General features: G+C 38.5%; 1 protein-coding gene and 1 non-coding gene across 2 annotated transcripts in view; one reads left to right on the top strand and one right to left on the bottom strand.

Moving 5' to 3' along the window:
* The window catches only part of pcnt (pericentrin), a 38864-nt gene extending 14533 nt beyond the window's left edge, over positions 1-24331 (bottom strand). The window contains 45 exon segments of the mRNA XM_028438119.1: positions 133-153; positions 934-1041; positions 1168-1400; positions 1652-1681; positions 1789-2031; positions 2131-2293; positions 2411-2577; positions 2663-2826; positions 3058-3218; positions 4780-4926; positions 5575-5727; positions 6394-6498; positions 6830-6901; positions 9456-9653; positions 9752-10205; positions 10309-10375; positions 10495-10732; positions 10817-10951; positions 11030-11070; positions 11158-11269; positions 11377-11481; positions 11568-11634; positions 11713-11832; positions 11973-12099; positions 12298-12409; positions 12503-12591; positions 13213-13510; positions 13636-13691; positions 13830-13965; positions 13967-14002; positions 14102-14246; positions 14340-14437; positions 14550-14569; positions 14572-14767; positions 14844-14995; positions 14998-15244; positions 15404-15704; positions 16893-17216; positions 17295-17662; positions 17664-18132; positions 18227-18372; positions 19297-19431; positions 19780-19944; positions 21768-21797; positions 23967-24331. Of these exon segments, the coding sequence (XP_028293920.1) occupies positions 133-153; positions 934-1041; positions 1168-1400; positions 1652-1681; positions 1789-2031; positions 2131-2293; positions 2411-2577; positions 2663-2826; positions 3058-3218; positions 4780-4926; positions 5575-5727; positions 6394-6498; positions 6830-6901; positions 9456-9653; positions 9752-10205; positions 10309-10375; positions 10495-10732; positions 10817-10951; positions 11030-11070; positions 11158-11269; positions 11377-11481; positions 11568-11634; positions 11713-11832; positions 11973-12099; positions 12298-12409; positions 12503-12591; positions 13213-13510; positions 13636-13691; positions 13830-13965; positions 13967-14002; positions 14102-14246; positions 14340-14437; positions 14550-14569; positions 14572-14767; positions 14844-14995; positions 14998-15244; positions 15404-15704; positions 16893-17216; positions 17295-17662; positions 17664-18132; positions 18227-18372; positions 19297-19431; positions 19780-19944; positions 21768-21797; positions 23967-24140 (7128 nt within the window). The 5' untranslated portion in view covers positions 24141-24331.
* A 371-nt stretch (positions 24332-24702) lies between these two features.
* Positions 24703-24775, top strand: trnak-uuu (transfer RNA lysine (anticodon UUU)). The gene has a single exon. It is a non-coding gene; the product is annotated as a tRNA-Lys (tRNA).
* The last annotated feature ends 658 nt before the right edge of the window (positions 24776-25433 follow it).

Here is a 25433-nt window from a genome sequence, read left to right as displayed (position 1 = left end):
GTTGATTCAAGAAAACCAAACAAGCAAATCAAGCAAAACAAAAATTACTCATGAATGAGTTATAAGACTGACATCAACCATGCACTAAAGTTGGAGAAGCTACAAAATACACGCTACAGTTAGAATTCATACCTGCAGAACCAAGTCCTCATACTACAGCAATCCAATCAGCAGAGGGATAAACACATAATCAAGGTCAGCTTCAGTAAATAAATCATTCATCACTTCAAACTGTGTGAGTAGCAAACAATGCAATTAATTGTTTTGCAATTCAAACACCAAGACATTGGAAGGTCAAATCAATTAAACCAGGAGACAAAAATATGAATAAAATATTTCTCTACTGTATAAATTTTTTTTTTTTTTATCAAGGTCTGGAAAGAAAAAAAATGTTCTGCTTTAGAAATCAAGAGTCAACTTAAGTCTAAAAATCATGTGAAGGGTAACCTGCTACCATCAGAGCTTGTGACAAATGGATGAAACTAATAGAAAAAAAACCTTCAATAGATCATATTGGTTTTCAGTGTCCACAGTTTAATAGGGCACTTTGAACAGTGAAAGAAGGCTTAGTAGACCTGCACAGTGTTCTTAGGGAATGAAAAGGAACAACATCCATTCTTCCTTTTATACCTGCTTAGCGTGCATGAATAAGAATGGATCTACATACTTATGTATTTATATAAGACAGTTAAACAATACTACCCAATAAAATGTGAAGGTACACATTTTTGTAGCCTGCTCTGTCAGTATATAAAAGTGGCAAATGAAGGAATGCACTGTATAAATTCTTACTTTTGTACAGCGCCGGGGTGTAAAGGTGCTTGACCTACAATGGGATCTCTAAGAAAATTTTTTAGGGTAAAACCTGACTGAGAAATAACACTAGTTAACAGTCCACTGCAGTAGTTAAGGCTTAAAGGCACAAGGCCTCACCTTGTGTCCTTTGTTATCCACACTAGCTGTTTGTCGAAGTTGGGCCTCGAGCCTGCAGATCTCCTGCTGGAACTCATCTCGTTCATGTTCCCTCTCAATAGCTTGCTCCTATTAAGATAACAAAATTTTATGACTGGTGAAAACCAAAACAAATGAAATAGATAATTATTATTTTTTTAGAAATAATTAAATCAAGAAGCAAAGTTGCTTAACTTTCCATCTTTTTGGACTTACTTCAATGAACTGCCTGTTGTTTTTCAGCTGTTTCTCCAAAGCTTGGACTTGCTGGATGAGGTCCTCGGTGTTGGTCTTGTGGTATTGCTCTGTTTCTTGACCCTTTATTACATGCTCTTCAAGCTCCCTCTCCACGGTCCTGAGGCGTGTGGACAAAGCGTTGTGGTCTTTCTCTGCCTGTCGCTCCAGGTCCAGCCTGTCCTGAGACAGACGCTCCGTTTCTGCCAGCAAAGCTGGAAAAAAAGGAAAACGAAAAACATTAAATACATTTTGGTAAATATGATGAATGCAATGATTTTAAAGAGTTATGAGAGAAGTGAATCGGGTAAAATTTAAATACTCTGCACAGAAAGCCCAACAGGCACAGCACTCAGAGGATTCGAATAAGTACAGATTTATTAGCAATAATAAAAACAGCAAACGCACAGAAATTCACAGCACACTGCTGGTTTGCCCACACTTCACCCACATTCTCCTCTCTCACCTGCATCAGGATCTAAATTGAGCCATTGGCCTAAGGTGAAAGGACACATCTGAGCACAAACATTACATAAGTGCTAAAAAGAGGTCACAACACATTGTATGCATACAGATGCACATAGTTTGATGTCAATGACTCACCTTTTTCTTTTTCCCCTAGTCCAGCTGAGAGATGTTCCTTCTGGCGCAAGAGAAGGGCATGCTCCTCACTGAGCTCCTGATGCTTCCGTGTTAGTGCATCCAGCTCAACCTTTAATCCCTGCATCTGGTGCAGCTTCACCTTCAGAAGCTCCAGTTCTTCCACAAGCTTCTCCTCTTGATTCTCCTTCTGCTGCAGAGACTCCTCAAGGACTACTTTTTCAGCCATGTGTCCTTCCAGAAGCCCTGAGCACACATGCAACACAAGACAATTTAGTAATATTTCAAATAAAATGATGCGTAGGCTGATCAACTAGACAGGCCAAACAAGAAAATTATGCTCACCCTCGGCTTTGTGGAGCTCCAGCTGGAGATGACTCCTCTTTTTGGCCTCCTGATCAAGCTGCTCCAATAGGAGCTTGTGCTGTTCCAGGAGTTGGGCGGAGTCTTCTCTTCTTAGAGAGAACTTTTCCTCCAGAGAAAGATGGACAATATGGGTTTGTTCCAGCTGGTAAAGAAAGAAGGAAGTTACTTTTGTTAGACAAGAAGGTTTTATATATATATATATATATATATATATATGATTTTGTGGGCATTAAGGCATCAGAAAATTCACAACCCTAACCTGACAATTGGCTTGGTTAAGCAGCTCCAGCAGTGTATCTACTGTTAGGCGCAGCCTGCTGCAAGCACTCAGTGCTGCTTCTTCTCCTCCGGGATTAATTTGGTGACCTGTAATCAGCAGGCTTTCACAGAGCTGGTGGGTCAACTCTAGGTCGTCGGATGATGTTTCTGTAGTGAAAGCAGGTGGTTTACAACACAAATACAATTATATGTATACAGCATATGGAAAAATCCAGTTCTTAGAAAATCTGACCTGATTCCAGTGCATCTTTATTCCCAGCGGAGCTCAAATGATGACTTGGTTTGGAGTTTTTTGCAGTGATCTTTTTTCCAACCAGTTCTTCGGTCGCCAAAATACTGCGGAGCATCTCCAGTAACACGTCCTTCAGCTTTTCATTTGCATGATGTAGTTTGTGCCTGAGAATGTGACAGGAGCAACAACGTACTTTTAGCAACATTAAATACGGCAAATAAGAAAACACAAAATAAAACTAAATATAAATACATTCACCAATCATGCAATGACCACCATCTTGTTTTCCTCTGTGTGATTTGTTATTTAGTTAAAGTTGAACGTAAACTCTAAAAGTGACACCCTTTGCCAAAGCAACAAGTTATATTTAGTTAGGCTAGTAATGATGCCCTTACCTTTCCTCTTTGGCCACCTGCAGGTCATCAGTGAGCATCTTCAGAAGGTTTCCCCCCTCCTGACTCTCACGCTCCCTTCGTTGAAGTAATGTGTCCATGGTCTCCATCTCTGCACGTTTACCTTCCAACTCACCCTGCAGACAGCCAACCTCTGCTCGCAGCTGCAGAGAACAGGAACGCTTTTTAAGATTTTACTCACAGAGGTCCAACACTGCCTGCCCTCATTGTTCCACCATAAAACAAAACATAGACGTTTAGTAATAAAAGCAGATGTGAACTAATGGTGTTATTTCCTTATTAACACAATGCAGAGTGTCTGACAGGAGAAACACCCATTCCCGTTGAAGACTATAACAATATCTGAAACTGCCCTAACTAATGCAAAGTGCATGTTTTGGACTTAAAAGGTAATATTCACCCTGCTGTATATACATTTAACATGTCCTCTGTAGGACAAACAAACCCATTTAAGTCACATGGCTACTATAAGCAATGTTCTACTGCCAAGCCGGATTCAAAATAAAGCAAGAAAAGCAAACTTATTGACCTAGCTTGATCACTCCCTCTAGTTCTAAGTCGTACCTTTCTTTTCCAAGGTTTATCTTCTCCTTCATCTCGCACCATACCTTCTATTTTCCCTCTTCCTCTCATCTATTCAACAAGCACAGCTCTTGCAGCCACCTGCTTCAACTAAACAATGCCATTTCCCTGACAACAGGCCCCTCCCAACAACGCTGAAGCTCTTCAGGTCAACCTCACAGGGACAGTAAGTGTGTGCAAGCTTGGTAACGTCTAAATAATCAAGCCGGTGTCACGGAAACGGCACACAAAAAAAGACCTGGTAGGACATTTTTAGAAACGGTTGCCAGGATATTGATAATTAACAGATTTAGTAATAGGAAACATCTGAAAGCCCTCGAGTCTTTCAGCACTTTTGAAGTCAAGTTTTGTAACAAGTCCATTGTGATTTTGTAAGTCCATCGTGATGCAAAAAGAAATGATTTTTTTAAAACGTGAATGAAAAAAGCATAATGTAACAATATCAGCCCAGGAAGAAAGTTAGGTAATGGTACATTTGATAACATTAGACACTAAGTGACATGTATGCTGGATGCGTGCTCCAGATGTTATGTCCGTGTGTGCAGATTTAGAGTTGGTTCATTAATATGAATAACCTCCTGTGAGTTATTAGATTATGTATGAGTTTAGAGAGTCCATCTTCCATTTGCCTCCAAAAAGAATTATTCCTCCCACATAACGTTTCATAATCTTTAGAACATGTAATGATAATGTAATGTATAATGATTTGTTGGATATTGGTTTTCCTTGTAAGAGGACTTGGTTGTTCCGATGTGTTTTACAAAGATGCAACATTGTGTTACATTAAATGGTATTTTTTTTCTTTCATTATTTGGGGATTAAATATGGTTGTACTTCTCCCCCTCCCATCAGCATGTCTAGGATAGTGTAGATGTGGTGTTGCGATTGTGTATACATACTTGTATGTTTTTAAATAAATGTACATATATAATTTATGTGATATGCCTATGCAGGCACCATAATCGTGCTCAACAAAAAATAAAATAAATGAATGAAAATAAATAATCCCTGCCTTCAGCTTTCTCAGCCTCCATAGAATAAAGTGACTGATGAGTTTTTGTATCACTGCGAGCTTGATTTTATTTAAAATATTTTTACAATATTAGTAAATGAGGGAAATACCTGTGTAACCACAGCGTCCAGCTGCTGAAGCTGGGCTGTGAGTTGGCTCATTTTGCCTGTGTAGCTCCTCTCCTTTTCCTCTTGTTCAGCACTGAAGCTCCGCCTTAATTCTTCAAGCTCTGCCTTCTTCTTGTTCTCAAAGTCCGTCTTGAAAGAAACGAGCAATTACAAAATATCAACAAAACAGGAGACAATGACAAAATAAATTAAAATTGGAGGGACGCTTTCGGTTAACTCAATGTTTTTTTTTGTTTTTTTAATCCCGTCTCTCGGGCTTGCAGCAGACCACTGGCTCACAGATTCAGGCTGCTACTAAAAGTCTGCAAATAAAACTACCTTCAGCGTCAGAGGATAAAAAAAAGCTTAGATTCATCCCATGTAGCTACTGTTCAGATGGCAGTAGTAATAACTGAGTGCAACACGATGCAGATTCAGATGGCAGAAACAGACTGACATGAACACTTTCACATTGATGGTGGTGGGATTATGTGGAGGGGGGGAAAGTGGGTCTGAATAAAGCTCCAGTGGGAGAGAATCCAAGAGAGAGAGAGAGAAAAAAAACACTGTCTTTAGGAATGAGTTGGTCTAGCTGGGGCTTAGAGGGGGCAATGCCACCCTTTGCACACACAGCTCTCAATAATCCAGGGCTATTACATAATGTCATAAAAATACACTCCAGGTCAAATACACAACTTTCAAAAATTGAAATCTTTGCATTGTTTTTTATGAACAAATTACATTTTAATAGAAATCACCATTTACATCCTTTAACCATTATGAGCATCCTTTATTTACCTTCAGCTGATGGATGCTGGCCTGCAGCCGCTCCTCTGATTGGGCTCTTAGTAGCTCCACATCTTCCAAGTAGTGCTGTCGTTGCCTTGATGACTCTTCTTCAAGCTCTCTGCGACATGCCTCCAATTCCCGTGCCGAGATGCCTTTTAGTTCCTACAGGTGACATGTTCATCGGTAAATAATCAAAATTGGTGAGGAAAAGACTAAAAAGTCTTCATTCTTATCCCTAACCTCTTATTCTCCTGAATACAAAAACAAAGTGATTATGATACCTCTGTGTATTCTATCTCCTCCCAGACATTGAACGCCTTGTTATGGTCGCTTAAAATCCTGTACAATTTAAATGAATAATCCAAGACTAGATAGACCATGTTATCAGCTGTGAAGTGTCTGTATCACTTTGTTTGAAACTTTATTTTTTACAGCCCACATACTGAACAGTCGCCTCACTGAAATTGTGTTTACAGTAATGTATATGCATAATTTACAAATATAACAAAATATGTGCCCTCACTAGGTTGGCCCCAGTTATAACCTACTAGAATACACACTACAATTCAGAAAATAACATCTGCAAACTAAATATATATTTAAAATTAAACAAAAAAATTCTGATAATGAAACAAGCTTTTTTTTGTCTTTCATATTTTTTGTTTTTGTATTCTTGATAATAAAAAAAGTTAGTCTCCCTAAAAGTAACAGGTTAAAAATTATGTTATCACAATTTGCTCTACAGAGCATTAAATATGATGCATATTGTATATTGTCAATATGAATGAGACAATGTCAAAGTGTCTACATATGCTCAGTGCTCCTCGCCTGTAGCTGAAGTTGATGGCGCTCAGTAAGCTGCTCTTTCTCTGAGCTGTACGCTACAGAAAGCTCCTGTAGTGCCGTGCTGTGTTGCTGCTCCACGTCTAAAACCTGAAAACAACATGCATTCAACACAGACTACATTAAAACGTCAGCTGTGAAGAAAAAAAAACAGACTACTTTCACACAAAAATAACAGCTGTTGAAAAATTCTTCTAAATGAACCTTAAATGAAATAAAAGAGATAAATCAGCATTTATAAACCTGATCATGTGACATTTCCCCTTATAGGGAAATGATGTAACAATGAGTAGATGGTCAATACAAGAATGCTAATAAGTATACATAAAAAGTGCAGTTCTTTGTTTATATTTAGATCTGAGGTTTTAAGATTAGGAATCTTTGGCTAATGTTCACAAAATGGTATGAGTCGTCCAATTACCTGCTTTTTAAGGATCTCCAGGGCTGTACAGTGCTCAGCATCTAGGGACTCCTTTTGTGCAGCAAGCTCAGTCTGCAGGAACAAGTTAAAACATTGATGTAAATCCGTGCAATCTAATTTAGAATCTAAATGTTTGTCATAAATATTTTGGCAGTGATATTCAGTATAAACAATATTAGGCTGCTGTGCGTGAGCTGTATCGTTCAACCAAACGGGGCACGACTTTTTCTTTTGCTCAATATGTTCAACGTTAACAAAAGGTATCCAAGCAAAAAGTTCTTCATGCATTATCCTGCAGTTAATGAGAAAAGTGCAATTTATTGGCGCACTATATTGACTGCGCATTGAGAGAAATACACCTGTTCAACCAATCAGCATCGAGAACGTTAGTAGGTCACAGCCAAAATCAAGGCAATATCACTACGCACATGTAAAAATAAATGAATGACATATTCGAAAAGGAGTGAGAATAGCTTGTTAGCTCTCACCCCTTTGTCTATATATATATATATATATATACATACATACATACATTCACATTCTCTACCTCTCATCACCTGCCACATCAATTAATAAATAATAGTCACCAATAATCATTAGTGACCATTATCAATTATACCTGCTAAATAACCTGTTTTTTTTACATTTTCTTGAACTGGTTGATATTTGGACTTTGCTTGAGGTCCAAACTTAGATTGTTCCACAGATTGATACCAGAAATAGATATACAGAATTTATTCTTCATATCTTTAATGTAGGACTTCTTCATGAGGCAGCTCAAATGAAATCAGATGAGAGCATTCTGACTAGGGCTGAACAATTAATTACATTTGTGATATTATCGCGATATCATAAAACGCAATTTTCTAATCGCAAAGACTGCAATTTAAGCTCAGAGAGTGTTTAAGAAGTGCAGTCCATGTTTCATGAAACGTGAAGTTGGTTAGATATGTTGAAGAGGTAAAGCCACAGATTTGTTTGCTTTATTGTTGCAATCTGTGCTTTAAAATGTATATTTTATATTTATTTAAAGTTTATATAAATCTGAAATTGTTTATTATTGATTTATAGTTTGTGTTCATTGAAAAATACATGACAAGAGGCCTTTGAAAAAAAAATGGCATATTAAATCGCAATATTGAGGAAAAAAAAAAAAAATTCGCAATTAGATTATTTTCCAAAATTGTTCATCCCTAATTCTGACACACATTCGTGGGCCTGCACTGACCTATGTAAATGTGTTCATTGTGACTAGATTTACTTATGAGTGAGTGTTTTTCATCCCCCACAGTACATCACATGGACAGCATGAACAGCTTTGTCCAGACAGGACCACCATACACCGTGGAGGAGGCTGCACGTCTTACCACATGGGTTATAGCAGTGGCTACACCCATTTTCCTTTTTTTTATTATGATAAACCTAAGGAAATAGGTTGTATTTTTTATTTTTTTTTGCCCTGGCATTTGTTTACTGTTAAGTTGAGGTTTTGAAAAATAATTTTGATGAATAACTGACAATTGCTTGCTCATTTTAAGAGGTCTTTCATATTTCTTAACACACTACTGATAGTTGTTTACAAACACAAAAGTGTAATTTATCCAATTACTTGATTAATCGATGAAAAAAGTCGACAAAATACTCAATTACAAAAATATTGGATAGCTGCAGCACTAAACGTGAGCGTCTCAAAGTGTTTCTCAGACATAACTTCATGCTGGTGTGTTGTTTTTTCCCAATTTATTCATTTAAATATCTGAAAACACAATAGTTATCACTCTACACATTTCACAACAAACCTAAATGTCCCTGACGTCCCACCTTCAAACACAACCTCATTTAACCATCCATGAAAAAGCTACTGAATCTCCCACTTTTGGGAGACACATAAGTAGTAGAAGTAGAAGTAATGGTGATGTTAATGCTACAGTAGAAGTTTTCTTGATAATCTTATGTTTAGTGTTCCTAGATAGCAACTTCAGGTATATCACACATTTCAAACTGGTTTATTTTGTACTTCAAGTGGTTATTTGGCATTTTTGGGTTTATTTGATAAACAGGTTTGAAAGTGCAAAATTCTCTATGTTTTCTCTTTTTTCAAAATGGGCACCTTTAGCATAATTTTTCTCAAAAACTGCAAGGTTGCACCCAGAAAACTTTTTCCTGAGGAATCTCTATATATTTCTGATGTAAAAGTTAAAAAAATTAGGTTGAGCCCCCCAGGGTGGAATGAAACCCTATTTCTCGGCCTCTTTTAGGCCTACCGACAGCGGCCTATATAACGTAAAAAACCTTTTCACTTTTTTTGTATTAAAACTTACGCGTAAAAAAAAAAAAAAAAAACTAAAACAATGTCCAATGGAACAGCTGAATGGCTGCAATTTGGATTATACAAGACAGGGATCTAGGCTTCTTATCAGATGTAGACACCAGCTCTTTTGCAGCAACATTTCTACACCAAATTTTGATGATAAAAAAATGCAGTAATAAAAATTTTGATTTAAAATCAGATGGCACAGATTTGAATTTACATGAAAACCACCTTAAGCCTAGACTAAATTCAGTTTACAACAATTTCTTGAAGTAAAGGTAGACATTTTTCCCTGAGGTTTACTTCACTTCTTACCTTGTGGACCACGCTGAGTTCTGCTGCCATGGCTCTGAACTTGTCCATGTGTGCTTGAGCCAACTCTTTCCTCATGTCCTCTTTGATGATTCGATGCTCTGCAGCATGGCGCTCCATTTGTTGTTGGTATTCGAGACTTTTGCAGTTTAAGGTTTGACGATGGCTCTCTTCAAGTTGAACCATTTCATCTCGAAGTGTCTGTTATTATTTAGATAATAAGCATGGCATCAAAAATACAAACATCAAATAGGAAGCATACTGAATGATAGGATAAGCATGAATATGTTCATCCTTACTTGCACTTCCTTCAGGTAGGTGCTTTCTAAAGTGTCCATATTACCCAGCATTCTTTTCTCCAATTCATCCTTTTCATTCTGGAATCTTTGCAACAATTCTGCTTCCAAAGCCTCTAACTCAACCTGATTGGATTTCTGAAAAACACCCTCAAGACATTCAATGTCTCGCTCTCGTTTGGAGTTAAGGGCTGCTTCCAAGGCAACAAGGTCAGCGTTGTGTTTGGATTCAAGCTCAACGGTCAGAGCTGCGAGCTGCTCTTTGTGACTGGCACCGAGTGCTTCCAGTTGTGCATTGTGTTTGGCATCGAGTGTGCTCACTTCTTGGCAGTGTTTGGTGAGCAATGCTGCTCTCTGATGATCTAACTCAGCATTAAGTTTGACCTTTAGCTCTTCCATAGACTTCTCATATTTCTCAGACAACTGTTGTTCCAGGGCCGCTTTCTCCTGTTGATATCTGTACACAGAAGGAAATATATATTCAAAGTAGTTAATACTGCCTTGATTCAGTTTTGGGACACGCACAGATGTCAGAGTTAAGGAATCACTGATTATCTCACCTTTCTTGAGCTTGGCGAAGGCGCTCCTTGTTCTGCTCCTGAAGAACAGCTGTGAGCTGCCTTAATTCTAAAATAAATACAATTTGATGTTAAACCATGACTTTACATGTACCAAACTATCACAGAACCAAATTTGTGAAGAGGCTCTTATTTAGTAAAAATTCCACCAGGTTGTTTAAATCTTACTCTCATCATTGTCGAGTAATGAGTCAAACTTCTCCCTCTCTTCACTTAATGCTTTCTCAAAAAGTTTCCTCTCTTTCTCGATCTCCTTTTCCTGCTCAGACCTCAGAGTGAGGAGCTCAGTCTGGTGCTTTGCACAAAGTTCTTCCTTTAGCCGCTTGGAGTTCTGCTGCTCGTGTTCCCTCTCTCGCTTCAAAGCTTCCTCAAGATTGATGAGCTCAGCAGAAAATTCTTGCTTTAACTGCAACAGTAAAAAAAACAAAGCTTTCATTTATTTGTTTTTATATTTGTCTATTCTACTGCTTGTGATAACACATTTATTTACCTTTTGCGTGTTTTTGTTCATTTCCACATTGTGCTGTTTATTAATGGCAGCAAGTCTTGTTTCCAGGTTGTGAATTGTAAGGATTGCTGTCTGCAGCTCTTCAACACAACTCCAGATCCTCTGTTCAACCTCAGCCTGAAAAATCAATACATTGTTCATTTCAAACTTTAAACTTAGTTCATATTACACTGTCCAACTACTACTACTTCTCACCTCCACCTGCTGTGCAGAGTCAAGTTTGACACGTGTTAGTTCTACAATATAGATGAGACAGTTTTAGTTACCACATTTGTAACATTTAATTAAATAATTTATTTGAACCAAGTGTGTGTATGAAGCACCTTTTAAATAACTGTCAGAGAGCTTGGCTCTGAGCTGCTCTTGGTCCAACGCGTGATGAGTTTTTAACTCCTGCAGCTCATAATAGTAATGATTGGTGAGGTCTGAGCGCACCTGATATAAAAGTTCCAAAAGTCAATAAAAATCAGAGGCCTTGTACAGAATGAAATCTACTCTCTGACATTCGCTTTTGAGTTTCTGAGTTTTGAAAGGTTTCGTACCTGCTGCAGCTCCTCTTTGAAGGAGATCGTCAGAGAAGATCGTAGGTTGGAAAGCTCGTCAGTTTGTTTCTCCTCCAGTTGGAGCCTCAGAGACTCAAAGGCATCCTGAACAGATATACACTTTTATTTTACTGCCATTCATTAAAAGGGTGTCCAGATTTAATTACCATTCACAGTAATACACCCCTTACCTTCCCTTTCTCTTCTTTAGAATCAGAATGATCATCCCTCTCATCAGATTGAACATGACATAAGGAACTGAAACAGACAACCAAAGGTGTTACTGTAGAGAGGCAGCAAACATATTGAATATTACACAAGGTGAGATTTACACACCTGTCATCAGTGGTTATGAGCAAAGAATCCTCCAAAGCCCCTTCCACCAGCCTCAGCTGCAGTAAAGCAATTTCTTCTCTGTAGCTCTCCTCGGTTGCATGCAAACGTTTCTCAAAATATCTTTGAAGGTTCAAAGGAAGGTTTTTATTAGCCATGCTTGAAAATCACTGTACCACCAATACTTTCATGCATTATATAAACATTTAGGTTCCTGCCTTTACAGTTTACACGTTGACCTCTAAACAGTTTCATTGTCCTACCTCCTGAGGCTTTCCAGTTCAGCTTCATTCTGCTCTTTAATTTCTTGTTTTTGTTGATTAAACTCCACCTTTAAGCGTTCAATGTCATTAACACGAGACGAGCGCTCCATCAGCTGCTCTTTAAGCTCTGTCAAAGAGTAGAGTAGAAAAGGGTATTTAAAAATAAATAAATACAAGGTTTTTCATTTGCCCCTCTTCAAATCCTAAAGGAAAGGCTGTTCACAATAAAAAAAAAATTGTACAACATAAGACTGCTTGTAGGCATATTCAGAGAATCTAAATTAGTCCGGGGGGGGGGGCAGGGTGATGCGTCTGTTAATCTCACCTCCCAACTCTTGCCGACTAGTCCTCATGCTCTCCAGCTGGGCCCACAGCTGACCTACTTCCTGTTCTGAGCTCTGCTGGAGTAGCGTCTTCTCCTCTTGTAAGTGTAGTACCTGGTGGAGAAAGGAAAAACATTTTCATACGTGACTTTTGATTCTCCAATCAGCCATTTATGTGTGTGTGTGTGTGTGTTAAAGTGAACTAACCTCTTGCTGCAGGTGCCGCTCTTTTGCCTCTAGATGAAGTAATTTCTGCACCATCTCCTTCTGAGTAGAAACCAACTTATCCAAAGAACCTAAACAGGAAATACATCCACTTGTAATGAAGATAAAACAAGAAGAACTTCAATAACTTTAACAATGAAGTTTTTAGGCATTTGTTAGGGCTGCAAGGTTTATCAATATTGAATCGCAATCGAGGTTTTGACTACTGCAATAACGTAACCTCAAGAGGCTGAGGTTTTTTTTTCAGATTTCTGGTGTTTGAGTGATGTTCACCAATCAGAATGATGGAGCCTTGCAAGCTCAGGTTCAGCTGGAAGAGATAAAAAGTCTGAGTTTCCAAAAAGTGTTGAGACAGACGCTCTATGATTCCTCCAGAAGAGGGCGCTGTCCACATAAAACAAAATATTTTTAAAAGTAGATTCATGTGTTTTGTTCTAAAGTGGAGCAATTTGAGCAAGAATATGTTGTTTGACAGTCTACAAGTAACATGACTTCTTTCACTCATCATTTTAGCAGTTTATGCATTTAAATGTATGAAATATAAAAATCACAAATCGAATCGCAATATTGGTCCAAAAAACCTCAATTAGGTTTTTAGTCAAAATCGTGCCGCCCTAGCATTTGTTTACTTGAACAACAACCATCAATTACTTAGCATTTTGATGAAGAAGCTAACAATCAGCAGAACTCACCAACAGCTGCATCTCTGTCAGCCAGGGCTCGTTTCAGCTCCTCTTCGAGGTTCTCCGTCTGCTTCTTGCTGGAGGACTGAAGACCCAGGAGTTGGTCTTGTGCCTCCTGTAACTCACCCTGGGTCTGAGACAGAGCAGTATGGGCTTTGTTTAGAGCATTCCTGGTATCTGAGAGGGAAGCCTGTGTGCTGCTCAGCTCAGTTTGGGTGATGGTAAGTTGATTCTGGAGATCTGAGAGAGATGTGTGGAAATTTGCCTTGGTGCTTTCCACGTCAGTTTCATACTGTGCCTTTAAAGTCTACGAAAGCACAGAATGATTTATTAATGTTGGTTAAAACCACAAAAAAAAGAAAAGAAATGAATGGCAGTGAACATTTTTGGGTAGATTTTTGGAAACCTACCAGCTTTGATTTTAGAACTGACCTGTAACTCTTTGGTCTGCTTTTCAACACAAGTTTCCCACTGCTGCTTCAACTCATCTAACACATAAACACACACAGAAGGTCAATTCACGCAAATCTTTAAGGGTACATTTCTTACCCAGCTCTACTACAAAAGTATGGAAACTCTTTCATGATGGTAGCCATGTCACGAGACAAATACGGAAAAGCCCTTACCAATGTCTTGTTGATTAATCACTTTTAGTCTTTCCTGTTGCTCCTGGTTCTGCCTTTTCATTTCCTCCAGTTCTGATAGATGACGATCTCTCATAGACTCCTGCTCCTGCTGAGAAACCTGCACTGGGCTCAGGTTTCAAACGCAATGCTTCAAGGTCCAAAAGCTTTTGGGCCTAAAAGAAAAAAAAAAACCAAAATGTGTTTGAAATCACATTCATCAAGAATTAGATTGCTTTACTCGTTTTGTAGATGTTGGTTTGTATAAAGTTTACTTGTGCCTGTTGCAGTTCAGCCTGGTGAGCAGCCTCCATGCTCTCCCTTAGCTCCAGGGTAACCTCCGTTTTTAACCGACTAAGCTCTTCACTGTGTTTATCGTTTAGCTCAGACATCATCCGCTCATGCTCTCGTTTCATTTACCTAATAAGGATGACATGGCATGAGAAACGTTATTGTGGGAATCAATCATTTGTGGAAATAAAGGTTTAGAGAGATGAAGCTAGCTGGAGCCACACCTGCTTAATCAAGCTAATCTGTCGCTTCTGTTCTTCCTCCATAGTGACGTGCTGCCTCAGCAGCTCCACTTCAAGGTGAGCATTCAGCGCTGAAATCTAAGTGTTTGGTGTTGATCAGAACATCAACTTAAGTACGCAATCATTTTTTACATAAAAAAAGAAAACGTGAACATGATTCTAATCATATCAAAGAGTTTAAAGTTCCAACCTCCTGCTGGTGTTTCTCCTCATCTCCTCCATGTCCTGCAGGTGAATCCTTGTGAGCTCTTCTTTGGCCTCTTCTACAGCCAGAAGCTGCTTCTCCGTCAGAGCATTGATTATATTTGCTTTTTCTTTCAGCTGCTTCTCCAACAACTGCGTTTCCTCAAGGGCCTTGATCTCCTTTTCTTGCTGCTCCTCCTCCCATTTCTCCCGTTCTTCAGCAAACTAAAAAAACAGGAGATTTTACTGATGAGCCATGTTGAACATCACGAGGAAAACCCATTTCTTTAACAAAATTTACCTCAGCATCCTTGGTTTGAAGCATGTTCTCAAACTGCTCAAGTTCTTCCTCGAGGACTTGCTCCATTTGTTTAACCCGTTCACTCATCTCTTCTTCTTTTTTCTTGTACTCCTCCCTCTCTTTCACTGACTGAACCTCAGCTTTCTCCAGGTTTGTTTGAGATGCAAGATCTGAGATTCCAGCTCACTGTTCTCCTTTTCAGCACATTCCAGAGCATCTTTTCCCTTTTGCACCTCAATCCGGAGTGTGTCCATTTCAGTTTGAACAGTTATCAGCTCCATGCGTGTCATTTCAAGCTCCTTCATAATGGCCTCAAGCTCTTCGCTTCTTTGATTTAACAAATCTAATGTAGATTGGTGCTCCAGTTTCATCTCTTCCAGCTCTGACTTGAAATGTTTGCACTGGGAATTCAGAATACAGGAAAACACATTAACCTTTTGACTAAAATGTTACTTCACAGCTTCTATTGAAAGACTTTAGTTTGCATAAGCAGCTTAACCAGAGCTCATAAATGAGACATTTACCTGTAAGGTTTCAGTTGGTTGTCATCCTTGGAGATTTGCACCGTCTGTAGCTAAAGCAGCAATTGGCTGATTTGGCTGAGACGAGAGAACTTCCTCGTCTCTCAGCTGCTCCTTCACCTCTCCTATCTGTCCATTGTCACACTCAGTTAAAAGGCCAAAAAGGAAAGAGGCCTCAGCTCCATCTCCTTTTTCCAACAAGGCACCAGATTTGTTCTTTTGAAGGCTGCTTTTTTCAAAATCAATTAAGTTTTGCTCTTCCTCATTCATCCTCCTCTTTGCCCTTTCCTCTTCCAGTTCCCATAAAGCATGTTGTAGCTCCTCGGTTACTTGGGCCCACCTTAAGAAGATTCATAAAAGAAAAAAAACAAATACAATTTAAAGTGTAAGTACACCCTAAAACCACGTTTGTAGGCTGAATACATATATGGCTGGGTATGAAGTAATGTAGTTTATTGATCCTAGTCTCACTCTTCACATTTTAGTCTTAAGTATGTAAATTTAGCATTTTTTAGTTGTAAAATATCAGGGTGACTGCCCTCTATGGGGTGAACACCGGCTATTGTAATTTAATGTTGCTATGGCTGAGATCAGATCAGCGACGTCTTTTGATCAGTGACAATCACTAACTGTCACTGCTGGCCCCGCCCGTCCTATAAAAGATGGGAGGAGGGACTGGTTTCCACCTCTCACAGCCCTCAGGGAGCATTAATTGACAGCTCAATGGGGAACTGTGCAGCGTTGTGGGGGCGGGCTGCTGTGACTGGGCGTGTCTTAAAGGTATTGTGGCCGATGTTCAAAAAGAAACGCCCTCTCCACATTTTGAAAAAAATGCACATGCGTTTCTCCTCGTGCACAGCTCTGTTTACAAGTTGGAGTCAGCATTGGTCATACAAGCTTACCTTACAAAAGAAGATTTGCACTTTTCCCACTACGTCAGACTCGCCACCGGTAAGTGAAAATCCATTTTCAAAGGACCCTGTGCACCGGGCATGAGCACGAGCACGTATGATGGCCTTTCGTAAACATGATTGACAATTAGGAGGGACCAATAGTCTTGATGATCCACCCGGAAGCTAAACATCATCCACAATGCCTTTAACTACTCTAGGAGCAACACCCATAATCAAGGTATTTCTTTAATTTCCCCCTAATGGCAGATCAGCAAAAACCTGGGGGTGTACATCCACTATAATGAAAATTAGCATTGTGAGATAAATATCACCTTAGTTCAGAATAAACATACAATGCTATTCCCAAATGTACCTCAACAGTGATTACCTTGTTTAGGAAAAACAAGTTGTTAAAGGAATGTTTCAGTATTACAAGATATTTAAAAATATAAGCTTGCAAATGTAAGTAGTATTTAAAAAGTGGCTACAAATTTCTTTTCTTTTTTTTTTTAGTTCTTACTTTATAAATAATAAATAAATCTAGTAAAAACAAATAAAAAACATTTTTAATGCAGAGCAGGCAGACAAGGAAATGACAAACCAACCCACACAACAGACACACTTTGCTCACTGACCTGCTCCTGGCCTCCTCCAGTTCTTCTGCAGTCTTGCTGATTTCCTCCTTTAGAACGTGCAGATCTCTGTCTTTCTGAGTTAGCTCTTCACGAAGTTCCCCACACTGCTGATAGAGGAGCTCCTTCCCCAGATCTGTTCCTTCAAATTCCTGCTCGGACATTTTACTCTGCTCCATTTCCCCACATGAGGAGTTGTGAGGCCACTGAGACTCAAGCTGGGAATCATTCCCTTCCAAGTACTGTGAACTTTTGTCATCTTCATTGGCACGGTTGGAAATGGACAAAAACGGCTGATCACCAAAGATTTCACTGTTCAGCTCAAAACTGTGAGAAGGGATGAAAATACAAAAAGGTTAAAAGATGAGGGTCTGCATGGGAAGAGAATAAAACAGTAAATCTGACCTTTGTTCAAGCTCACTACACTGATCAAGGCTTTCATTCATCACTGAAGATTGAACTTGTGCAAGAGGAACAGATGACAAGTAGCGCTCCATCAGCGGATCTCCAGGTATTGATGTACTTGTAATGACCTGGTCGTGTCCACTTTCTAATAAGGCATCTTCTTTACCCATTGTCTTATTGGAACTGCAAAACCCTTTTTCTTGGTTTCGGCATGCTGTGAGTGCCTTCAACTCATCCCCTTGAGATTTCAGTTCTTTCCTAGTGTCCTCCAACAGCTGCTGCACTCTTTCAATCTCCTCCATGTGTTGTTCTTTGAGCCTCTCTACCTCCCGCTCCTGTTGTTGCTTCACCTCACCAAGTCTTCTCTCTACTCATTTCCTCCTCTTGCAGTCTTTTCCTCAGCTCGACCACTTCTCTGTTTAGCTTCTCCTTCTCCTCTTTGTACTGCTGCATCACAAGGCACTGGCTTTCCACTTGCCTCAGCTGGGTCAGGAGGCTCTGCATGTGTTGATCCTTTTCTTTTCGCTCTTCTTCTCTTCCTTGTTTCTCCCTCTCCAGCAAAGAAATCACATGTTGGTTCTTCTCCATCTCCTCTGTCAGTTTGGAATAAATGCACCGACTATTCTTTTGTTCCTCTTCTAGCTCAGCTCTGAGCTTCTGTAGGACATTGTCCATCTCAGTCTCACAGGCTTCTGAAGACAGGGACTCCGTCCTTGAGTCAGGTGACTTGATTTGATGATCATATTCATTAGAATTTAAGTTATTAGGCTGCTGCTGATGACTGTTGGTAACTTCCACACCTGTCTGATTTTTCCATTCGTAGAAAACCTTCACTGGTCTGTAGGTAGACAATGTAGACATTATGAACACGCAGTTCTTATTTAATATCACACTCAATATTTTTGGCCAAAGCTTTAGGGTCACTTACTTGCTGTAATTGCCTCTGCAGAGCCTGAATCTCTGTAGCAAGAGACTGAGCTTCCAGTTGTACCCGGTCTCTACTTAAACAGAGCCTCCTGCAGGTTGTGCTGAGCTTGGAAATGATGTCATTACGCTTCTCCACAGCCTGCTGTAACTGCTGCAAAAACAAACCACAAAATTCAGCACACTGGTTAGTTTTATTTTAAAAAACAAAACAAAAAAAGAAACACACACACACATTGACAGTATGATAGAATATGTATATTTACATTTAACTCAGGGGGAATGTCCAGCTTCTATCCTGAAGGACTGTAGCATAGCCAAAGAAAACCCCAGCAACAATATTTTATTTACCTCGTCATAGTTGCCTCATAACCTACAGTAGTTCTTTTAACCAAAGCCATTTCTAATGGTAATTGTGATAAGGATAAAGAAGAAATCCAACCACACCAAAAATATTATTTATGATGACTTACCATTAGTCTATGATAACATAGAAATTCAAAGTCATCTGCTCAAAGAGACAGAAAATAGGTCTTGGCATACAGAAGACAAACAAAAAAGATAGATAATACTGGGCAATATATCAAGATTCAAGATATATCCAGTTTTCTATTTTGGTGATATGGAAAAATTACAATATTGCCTATATATATATATATATACATATATATATATATATATATATATATATATATATATATATATATTTAATAGCTTATTTATTTATTAAAATAGCATTTATTATTTTTTCCTAGACTACAAGATTTATTGAATAAAGAGTAAAATTCTCATCTCAAAATTATTTCACTCAAAATGGCAATTCTCACTACAAATCAGTAATTTTGACTTGATTAATTCTTTACCAGAATTTTGGTTTAATTTTGGGCAAGTTTTGATGAGACTATGTCGAATTAGTAAAGAAGCAATAGAACTCTTGCTATATCACCCAAGCCTACTTTATAGCTAATAGAATATGTGGCAGTATCAACCCGATGCCTAAAAAGTATCCCAGTTGTTCAATAATTTTCAATACATTTTAAAATGATTGCTGCCATTAATTTGTCAACTTCTACTTTACCTTAAGCTGTTCTTTGTCAGTAAGTGCAGCTAGCTCCTCATCTTTAAGGTCCATAACAAAGGATGAGCTTTGCTTTCGAGTAGATAATTGATCCTTCTCCGGCTTGATTTCTTGAACAGCTGCTCTTTCAGTTTCCTGGAAATTCAAAATAGAAATATGTCTTTATCCGCTATTCAAAAAAGAAAAATGAGTGCAAAATGTTATTATATTTTATCGTTCATTTAAAAATATCTTCTCCATGAAAAACGGTAGTAAACATTGCCACAATTTTTCCCGACTGAGTTGCTATGACAACTGCCATTCAGGCAACATGATGCACTGTGACCTATTTCAGTATGTTTATCAGACAGGGGACACTGACCACTAGTTAAAGCATACCATGTGCAAAACAAAAAAAAGCAGGTCATGCAGATTTGAACGGTGCATAGTAACAATATTTCAAGCCTTGTTTTCATTACTGATGACAGTGCATCAGTGATTTACCTCCTTGTTGTTCTTCAAGTTCAGCTGTGAGTGAGGAGCGGCGTCTACGCAGCAGTTTTGCGTCGAGCTGTCATTCTGCGAGACATTCTGGCCCTTCCTCTTCTCCGTCTTTTTCGACGCCCCCGTCCCGTCGCCTTTTGCCCGCTTTTGTCTGAAACTAGCAAGCTGCGCAGGAACGACAGTGAGAGGTAGATGGACACATAGGTCAGGACCACAGAGCACCACCACACGACCAGCATGATGACGCTCAGATGATGGAAAACAGAAAAGAACTACAGACTGGATTATATTCCTTCAGATGAAAACATTTGGAAGTCCTTATTCGAAGCATATTTGAATACACGTTGTTGAGGAAAGCAGCTTGGCTTGAAAAACAAGCACTCCAGCAAAAAGAGAAAACTTTTCATTTAAGAAATACAAAAAAAAAAACATCCTTTAATGTGAAAGCACAAAGCTTAAAATGAGGAAAAACTCCAAACAAAGCAGAGATCTGAATGAAACAAATCTGATTACCAGTACTTCCCAACAGACCAGAAAAGGAGTAGGCAGGAGATTTCCAATGCTGAAAGATGCAGACTGGCTCAAATTATTAAATTGCAAAACATATTTAATAAAGAGAGCCTGACAAGTACACCTACAACATTTAGCTTGTCAGCCAAACGCTGTTAAAAATAAAAAAATTAAATAATTCCAGTTGTTTCGTTAACCCTAAACCGAGCCACAAACATCCTCTGCATCACTGCCTCTCCTCCTCTTCCACATAAGCAGCTTAAAGCATAACGGATGATCACATTGTGACAATCACTTGTGAAGCTTTCCATCAGTAACTGACAATCAGCGACATCCTTTCTTGCCGGTGATAAAACGAGGTGTTACTTCCTCCTCAGAGCAACTGCTTCACTCTCCAAGTTCAGAGCTTGCAGTCGGCAGAGAGCAACACTGCACAGCGCTAGTCTATTCACAAACTCTAAAGAGAAGATGCAGAGGCAGATCAGACCAAGAAAAGAGGGTGGAGACTGGGGAAAAGCATTCATCTGGAGAGGAGCAGACCGAGCGCTGCGTGTGGCGAGCTGCATTAGTGTCTGCATGCTCTATTCAATTTGGTATTACACCGCCTCAGGAGATCTACTTGTTGCTTCATGTTATGAGTCACATGTTATGCACGGCTGGCTCTTTGTATGCAGAAAACATCACTGTGATGACTACATTATTTCAATTTTTGCACATTCACTCCCTGCCACAGTGAATCCATTACTATAAATTGTCATCTCTTCCCTGAAAAGTTCTCATCTTGTACAAAATCCAAATCAGTAAAATTAAAAATGCTGATTGCCTTGCCTGCCCCCACTTACCACCTAACATCTTAGAAGAAAAGGCCAGATGAGCTATGCTTGCTAAGCCCAAGGCCACTTCTGCGTCACCGTGTCTGACAAGCTGGAAAAATGTTGCCAAACCAGAGGCAACCAGGCAACCAGGCAACCAGACTGCTGAACACAACCTCATGAAAGGGTCAACGCATAGTGCTGTCATATCAAAAGTAGGCCAGCTTTCATTTGTTTATCACGTTCATGTATTCAGTCTGTAATTTTTACATCCATCACCTAATAAAAGGAAGAGATTTCTAAGCATTTCCTGCAGTGATGACAGAGCCATATTACCATGGCAACATCATTCATGTGAGACGCAAGCCAGACATACTCAGCCTTATTAAATGTAATGGGCTCATTGCACCACCTGATGGCTTCCAACCAGAACAACAGTGTATGCAAGGTAAGTAATGACAGTTATAATCATGGGTGCAATGAATCTGCTTCAAAGCAATGGTTGTAGAGCAACCACAGAAAAAAAACTGATTGTTGTCTACCCAAGGAAATCAAATCAATTCACAAAAGAGAAAATACACAAAGGAAAGTGAGGTCAAACTAAACACCCATCACCAAATGACATCATTGAAAGGTGTCTGCCAGTCACCATTTTGATTCACTTACCGACTGGCTTCTGGGCACGGAGGGCAATTTCTGTCAGGATGAACACCAGTAATTCAGCGTGGCATTTTTAAATATCTTTCAGCCTTATGAATTACAAATTCTAAAAAATTAAAATAGAAAAAGTTCTAGAATTTACAGTTATGTTACATCATATGTAATGAGCAAAAATACAATTAGCACCTCTGAACTTGTGACCTCATTACGAACATGGATTTTTCCATGACGTGCTTGAAAATGTGCATTGACCCATTGCAGTGAACTTGCACTGAAAAATAAAAATCTAAAAACATTATACTTTACCGATGGCACATGATTAGCCTCGCTGGTACGACTGACAGCATAAGAAAGACATATTCCACATAACTTGTCATCATTGAGGTTTTCACTAGAGGGTTTAAGGGTAATGCAATGACCAAATAAACAATATTGTAGAAAGGTATCAGATTATTTAACACTCTTATTTATCAAGAACAATAATAATTCACCTACATTGATTAGTTATTTTGAAGATTAAGAAGTTAAGAACTCTTGAACCAGCAGAGATTTCATCAAGTTCTGACTCCAAAACAGGGTAAGATGACCTTTCAGTCACTGGTAAAGGACTTGTTAAAGAACATTAAGAAGGTGCCAACGTTCAACAGAATTTATTGTTAATTTGTGTGTGCTTGATTGATACTTTGTACACAATTATCCCAGGAAGTCAATCTCATGTTAGCTCCTAGGCCTTAAACAGTCTAACTATATCTGATGTGCAATGTTATCAAAATATATAATATATTGATTTAGTATTTGAAGCACTAATATTAATCTATGCAATTGCAATGCTTTAGTGAGGTTAGAACACATTTATAGCCATAAATAGAATGGCACTAGTAATTGGTATAATCATTTTAGGGCATCCCTAATACTGATGTATATAAAATAAAGAATTAAAAGCTGTGCAAAAATAAATAAATAAATAAAAAATTATAATCTGAGATGCAATTATATATTTGGTGTAATTGGTGCAGATTGTAGATGTAACAGGGATTATTAAATCAACTTAGTATTAAAGTTTTCAACGTTATATTACGTCTAATTTTGACATATTGTGAAGCAAATGTTTAGCCTTAGGGCTCAATATCTTATACAAAGGGTCTTATCAGATACAGAAACGTAGGTTTTCCAGACCTTTTCTACATAAGCGCAATGTGCCTGTTTTTCCACCATGCCAGGATGGCCGAGTGGTCAGGCGTCGCACTCAAGGATCCTTCTCTCCACTAACGTGGCTTCGAATCGCACTTTTGTCATATACATATTTTTTTCATTTTAACATATTTAACACCGCAAATTCCACCTTTAAAAATCTATATATCGGGAAAAAAGAAAAAAGAAAAAAAAATCAACATTTCAGGGAATTTCCTGGGTTAGGGCTAAAATAAAAGGGTTAGCGGGGTAGCTAAAAATAAATATGAGCTAAAATAAAACTGACGGAACTTTAAATCACGTGGTGCACCTACACGTCACCGAAACTGGCCAATGAGGGGCGCTGCGTATACATAGATAGTCTATTTATACGTGGCCATAATAATAGCCACGGCTTATTTTATGTTTGTTCTGCATCAACAGTTTCTAGATATGAATGACAAGCCTGAGCTTCTCGATTTAGTATATATTAAAGAATTTGGAGTTTTAAAAAAAACCTCATCTTGTTTTAGCAACACAATTTATTCAGTGAAGCACAGTTCGTTTCTACCATTTATGAATTGTGATAACATTGCTACACATGCTAAGTGGATTTGGCAGGCTAGCAAAATGCATTAAACACAAACTTGGTGCATTAGTTTAAGAAATACAAATAACTGTAAGAAAGTTAATTGCAGTGTTAAAACAACAGGTTGCAGCTGCACTGGGACATTTCGTTAGTTATTCACAAAAAAATCATTGTATATAGAAACTTATCTTTACGTTTTAGTTTGGAGGCTTTCACAGCTGAACGTGAACTAACTTAAGTAAATCGTATTAATGTCAATATGCTCCATAAACGATAACCATAACTTGTCTTCAGACATCAACAATTCTAATCTGTGTAGTAAAGTTGTAATGTAAATGCTTGAAGTGAGTGTAGTTAGTTACACATTACAAGGGCAACGCTGTGACAAAGAGTTTGCTAACTGCTAGCAATCACAGTTAGCATGCTTGAATACTGCAGCTACTAACCTTTGCTCTTCCAAAGTCTATTTTCTTCTGCCTTTCTTTTTCATCCATGATTCGGTTGTAATAACCTGTTGAAAGTGTGGGACACACGCCCCGGTTCAGAAAAGGCTTTACACATCCAGAGTAAAGCAAAAAACAATTCATATTTCTTCCAACACAACTGTCAACAGATAACATTCAAAATGGCCGCCGAGTAAGTTCAACTCCGCCCTTTTTGAGGTTTCTAGGCTCCATGGTCCAATCACATCGTTGTAGCTCACATATTTCTCCCAATAAAAGGTCACATTTTTTCCCGCATGTTTTAAAACTACCACAAACATCCAGTTTGAGGGCGTATTCTTGATTGACAGCCCTAGCAGCCAATCAGATCTACAGGCTTGTGTTTTCAGTCCCGTTCCTGAGCCGTTTCAGGGGCAACAGACCTCACCAGTTTTTACCTTATTTTCTATTATTTTATTTAATAGTTGACATTTTTAATTTCAATGTTAATCTTCTGTTTACAAAACATACAAGTTTCTATTACAACAAAATTCACTTTGCGATGTTGCTAGAGGAAAAACTAGAGCATTTAGTTGTCTTTGTTACTATATTTGTGAGATTTTTGAGAAGGGTCAACTTTTAATGCAGGTGGAGTTTCTGAAATAGTAATTGATAATAATAATGATAATAATAATAATAATAAAGAAAAAATATTCTATCGAAACAGTTAATACGTACCATTAGTTCACGTTATTTCAGAGCCCGGATAGCTCAGTCGGTAGAGCATCAGACTTTTAATCTGAGGGTCCAGGGTTCAAGTCCCTGTTCGGGCGTAACGTTTTTTTTCTTTTTTTTTTTTCTGAGAATGTCCAATATTTGCTACCGTGCAGAAATACAAGTTTTGCCTTTCACAGCCACACAGTAAATTTATTGAAAAAAACAAAATAACTTAGTAAGCACAATGACTTATTTCCCCCATCACTAGTGTAAAAAATTAGACCAAGAGTTGCATGTGTGGGCCAAATGCCCATACGTGATTTTCATCCATACATGTGTATCGACAGTATCTTTATGTCCAACTATCTTATTTGTCTTTATAAAATGCTAACTTGGTACCTAATTGCCTACATTAGCTCCACTGTCTTTGCAACTAAGCTTGGTGAAGTAGGTTATAATAAATAAATTGACATCACTTTTATAATTCACACAGCTATTATTTTACAATGACTATCAAACGTTCGTTAAACATTAGTTTAATTTGAGTTTAAGATTTCAACATTTATTCAATATTATTTCACATCCAGTAGAAAACCTTTCTGGTGGATCTTGGAGGTTGCCATGGGAGGAAGAACCCCAGTTTTTTGTTTTGTCGCCCTCACTTTAAAATGCTAGTAATTTCTGGGGTCGCGACTTCTCTCAGAAATTCGTAAGCTAGGTCGGTGAGGAGAACTAGCGCCTTCATACGGCCTCAAGTAGACACGGGTGGAGTCT

The sequence above is a fragment of the Gouania willdenowi genome, chromosome 22 (genome assembly GCF_900634775.1).
Source record: "Gouania willdenowi chromosome 22, fGouWil2.1, whole genome shotgun sequence".
Taxonomy (NCBI): Eukaryota; Metazoa; Chordata; class Actinopteri; order Blenniiformes; family Gobiesocidae; genus Gouania; species Gouania willdenowi.
This window is presented reverse-complemented; position numbering and strand designations above follow the sequence as displayed.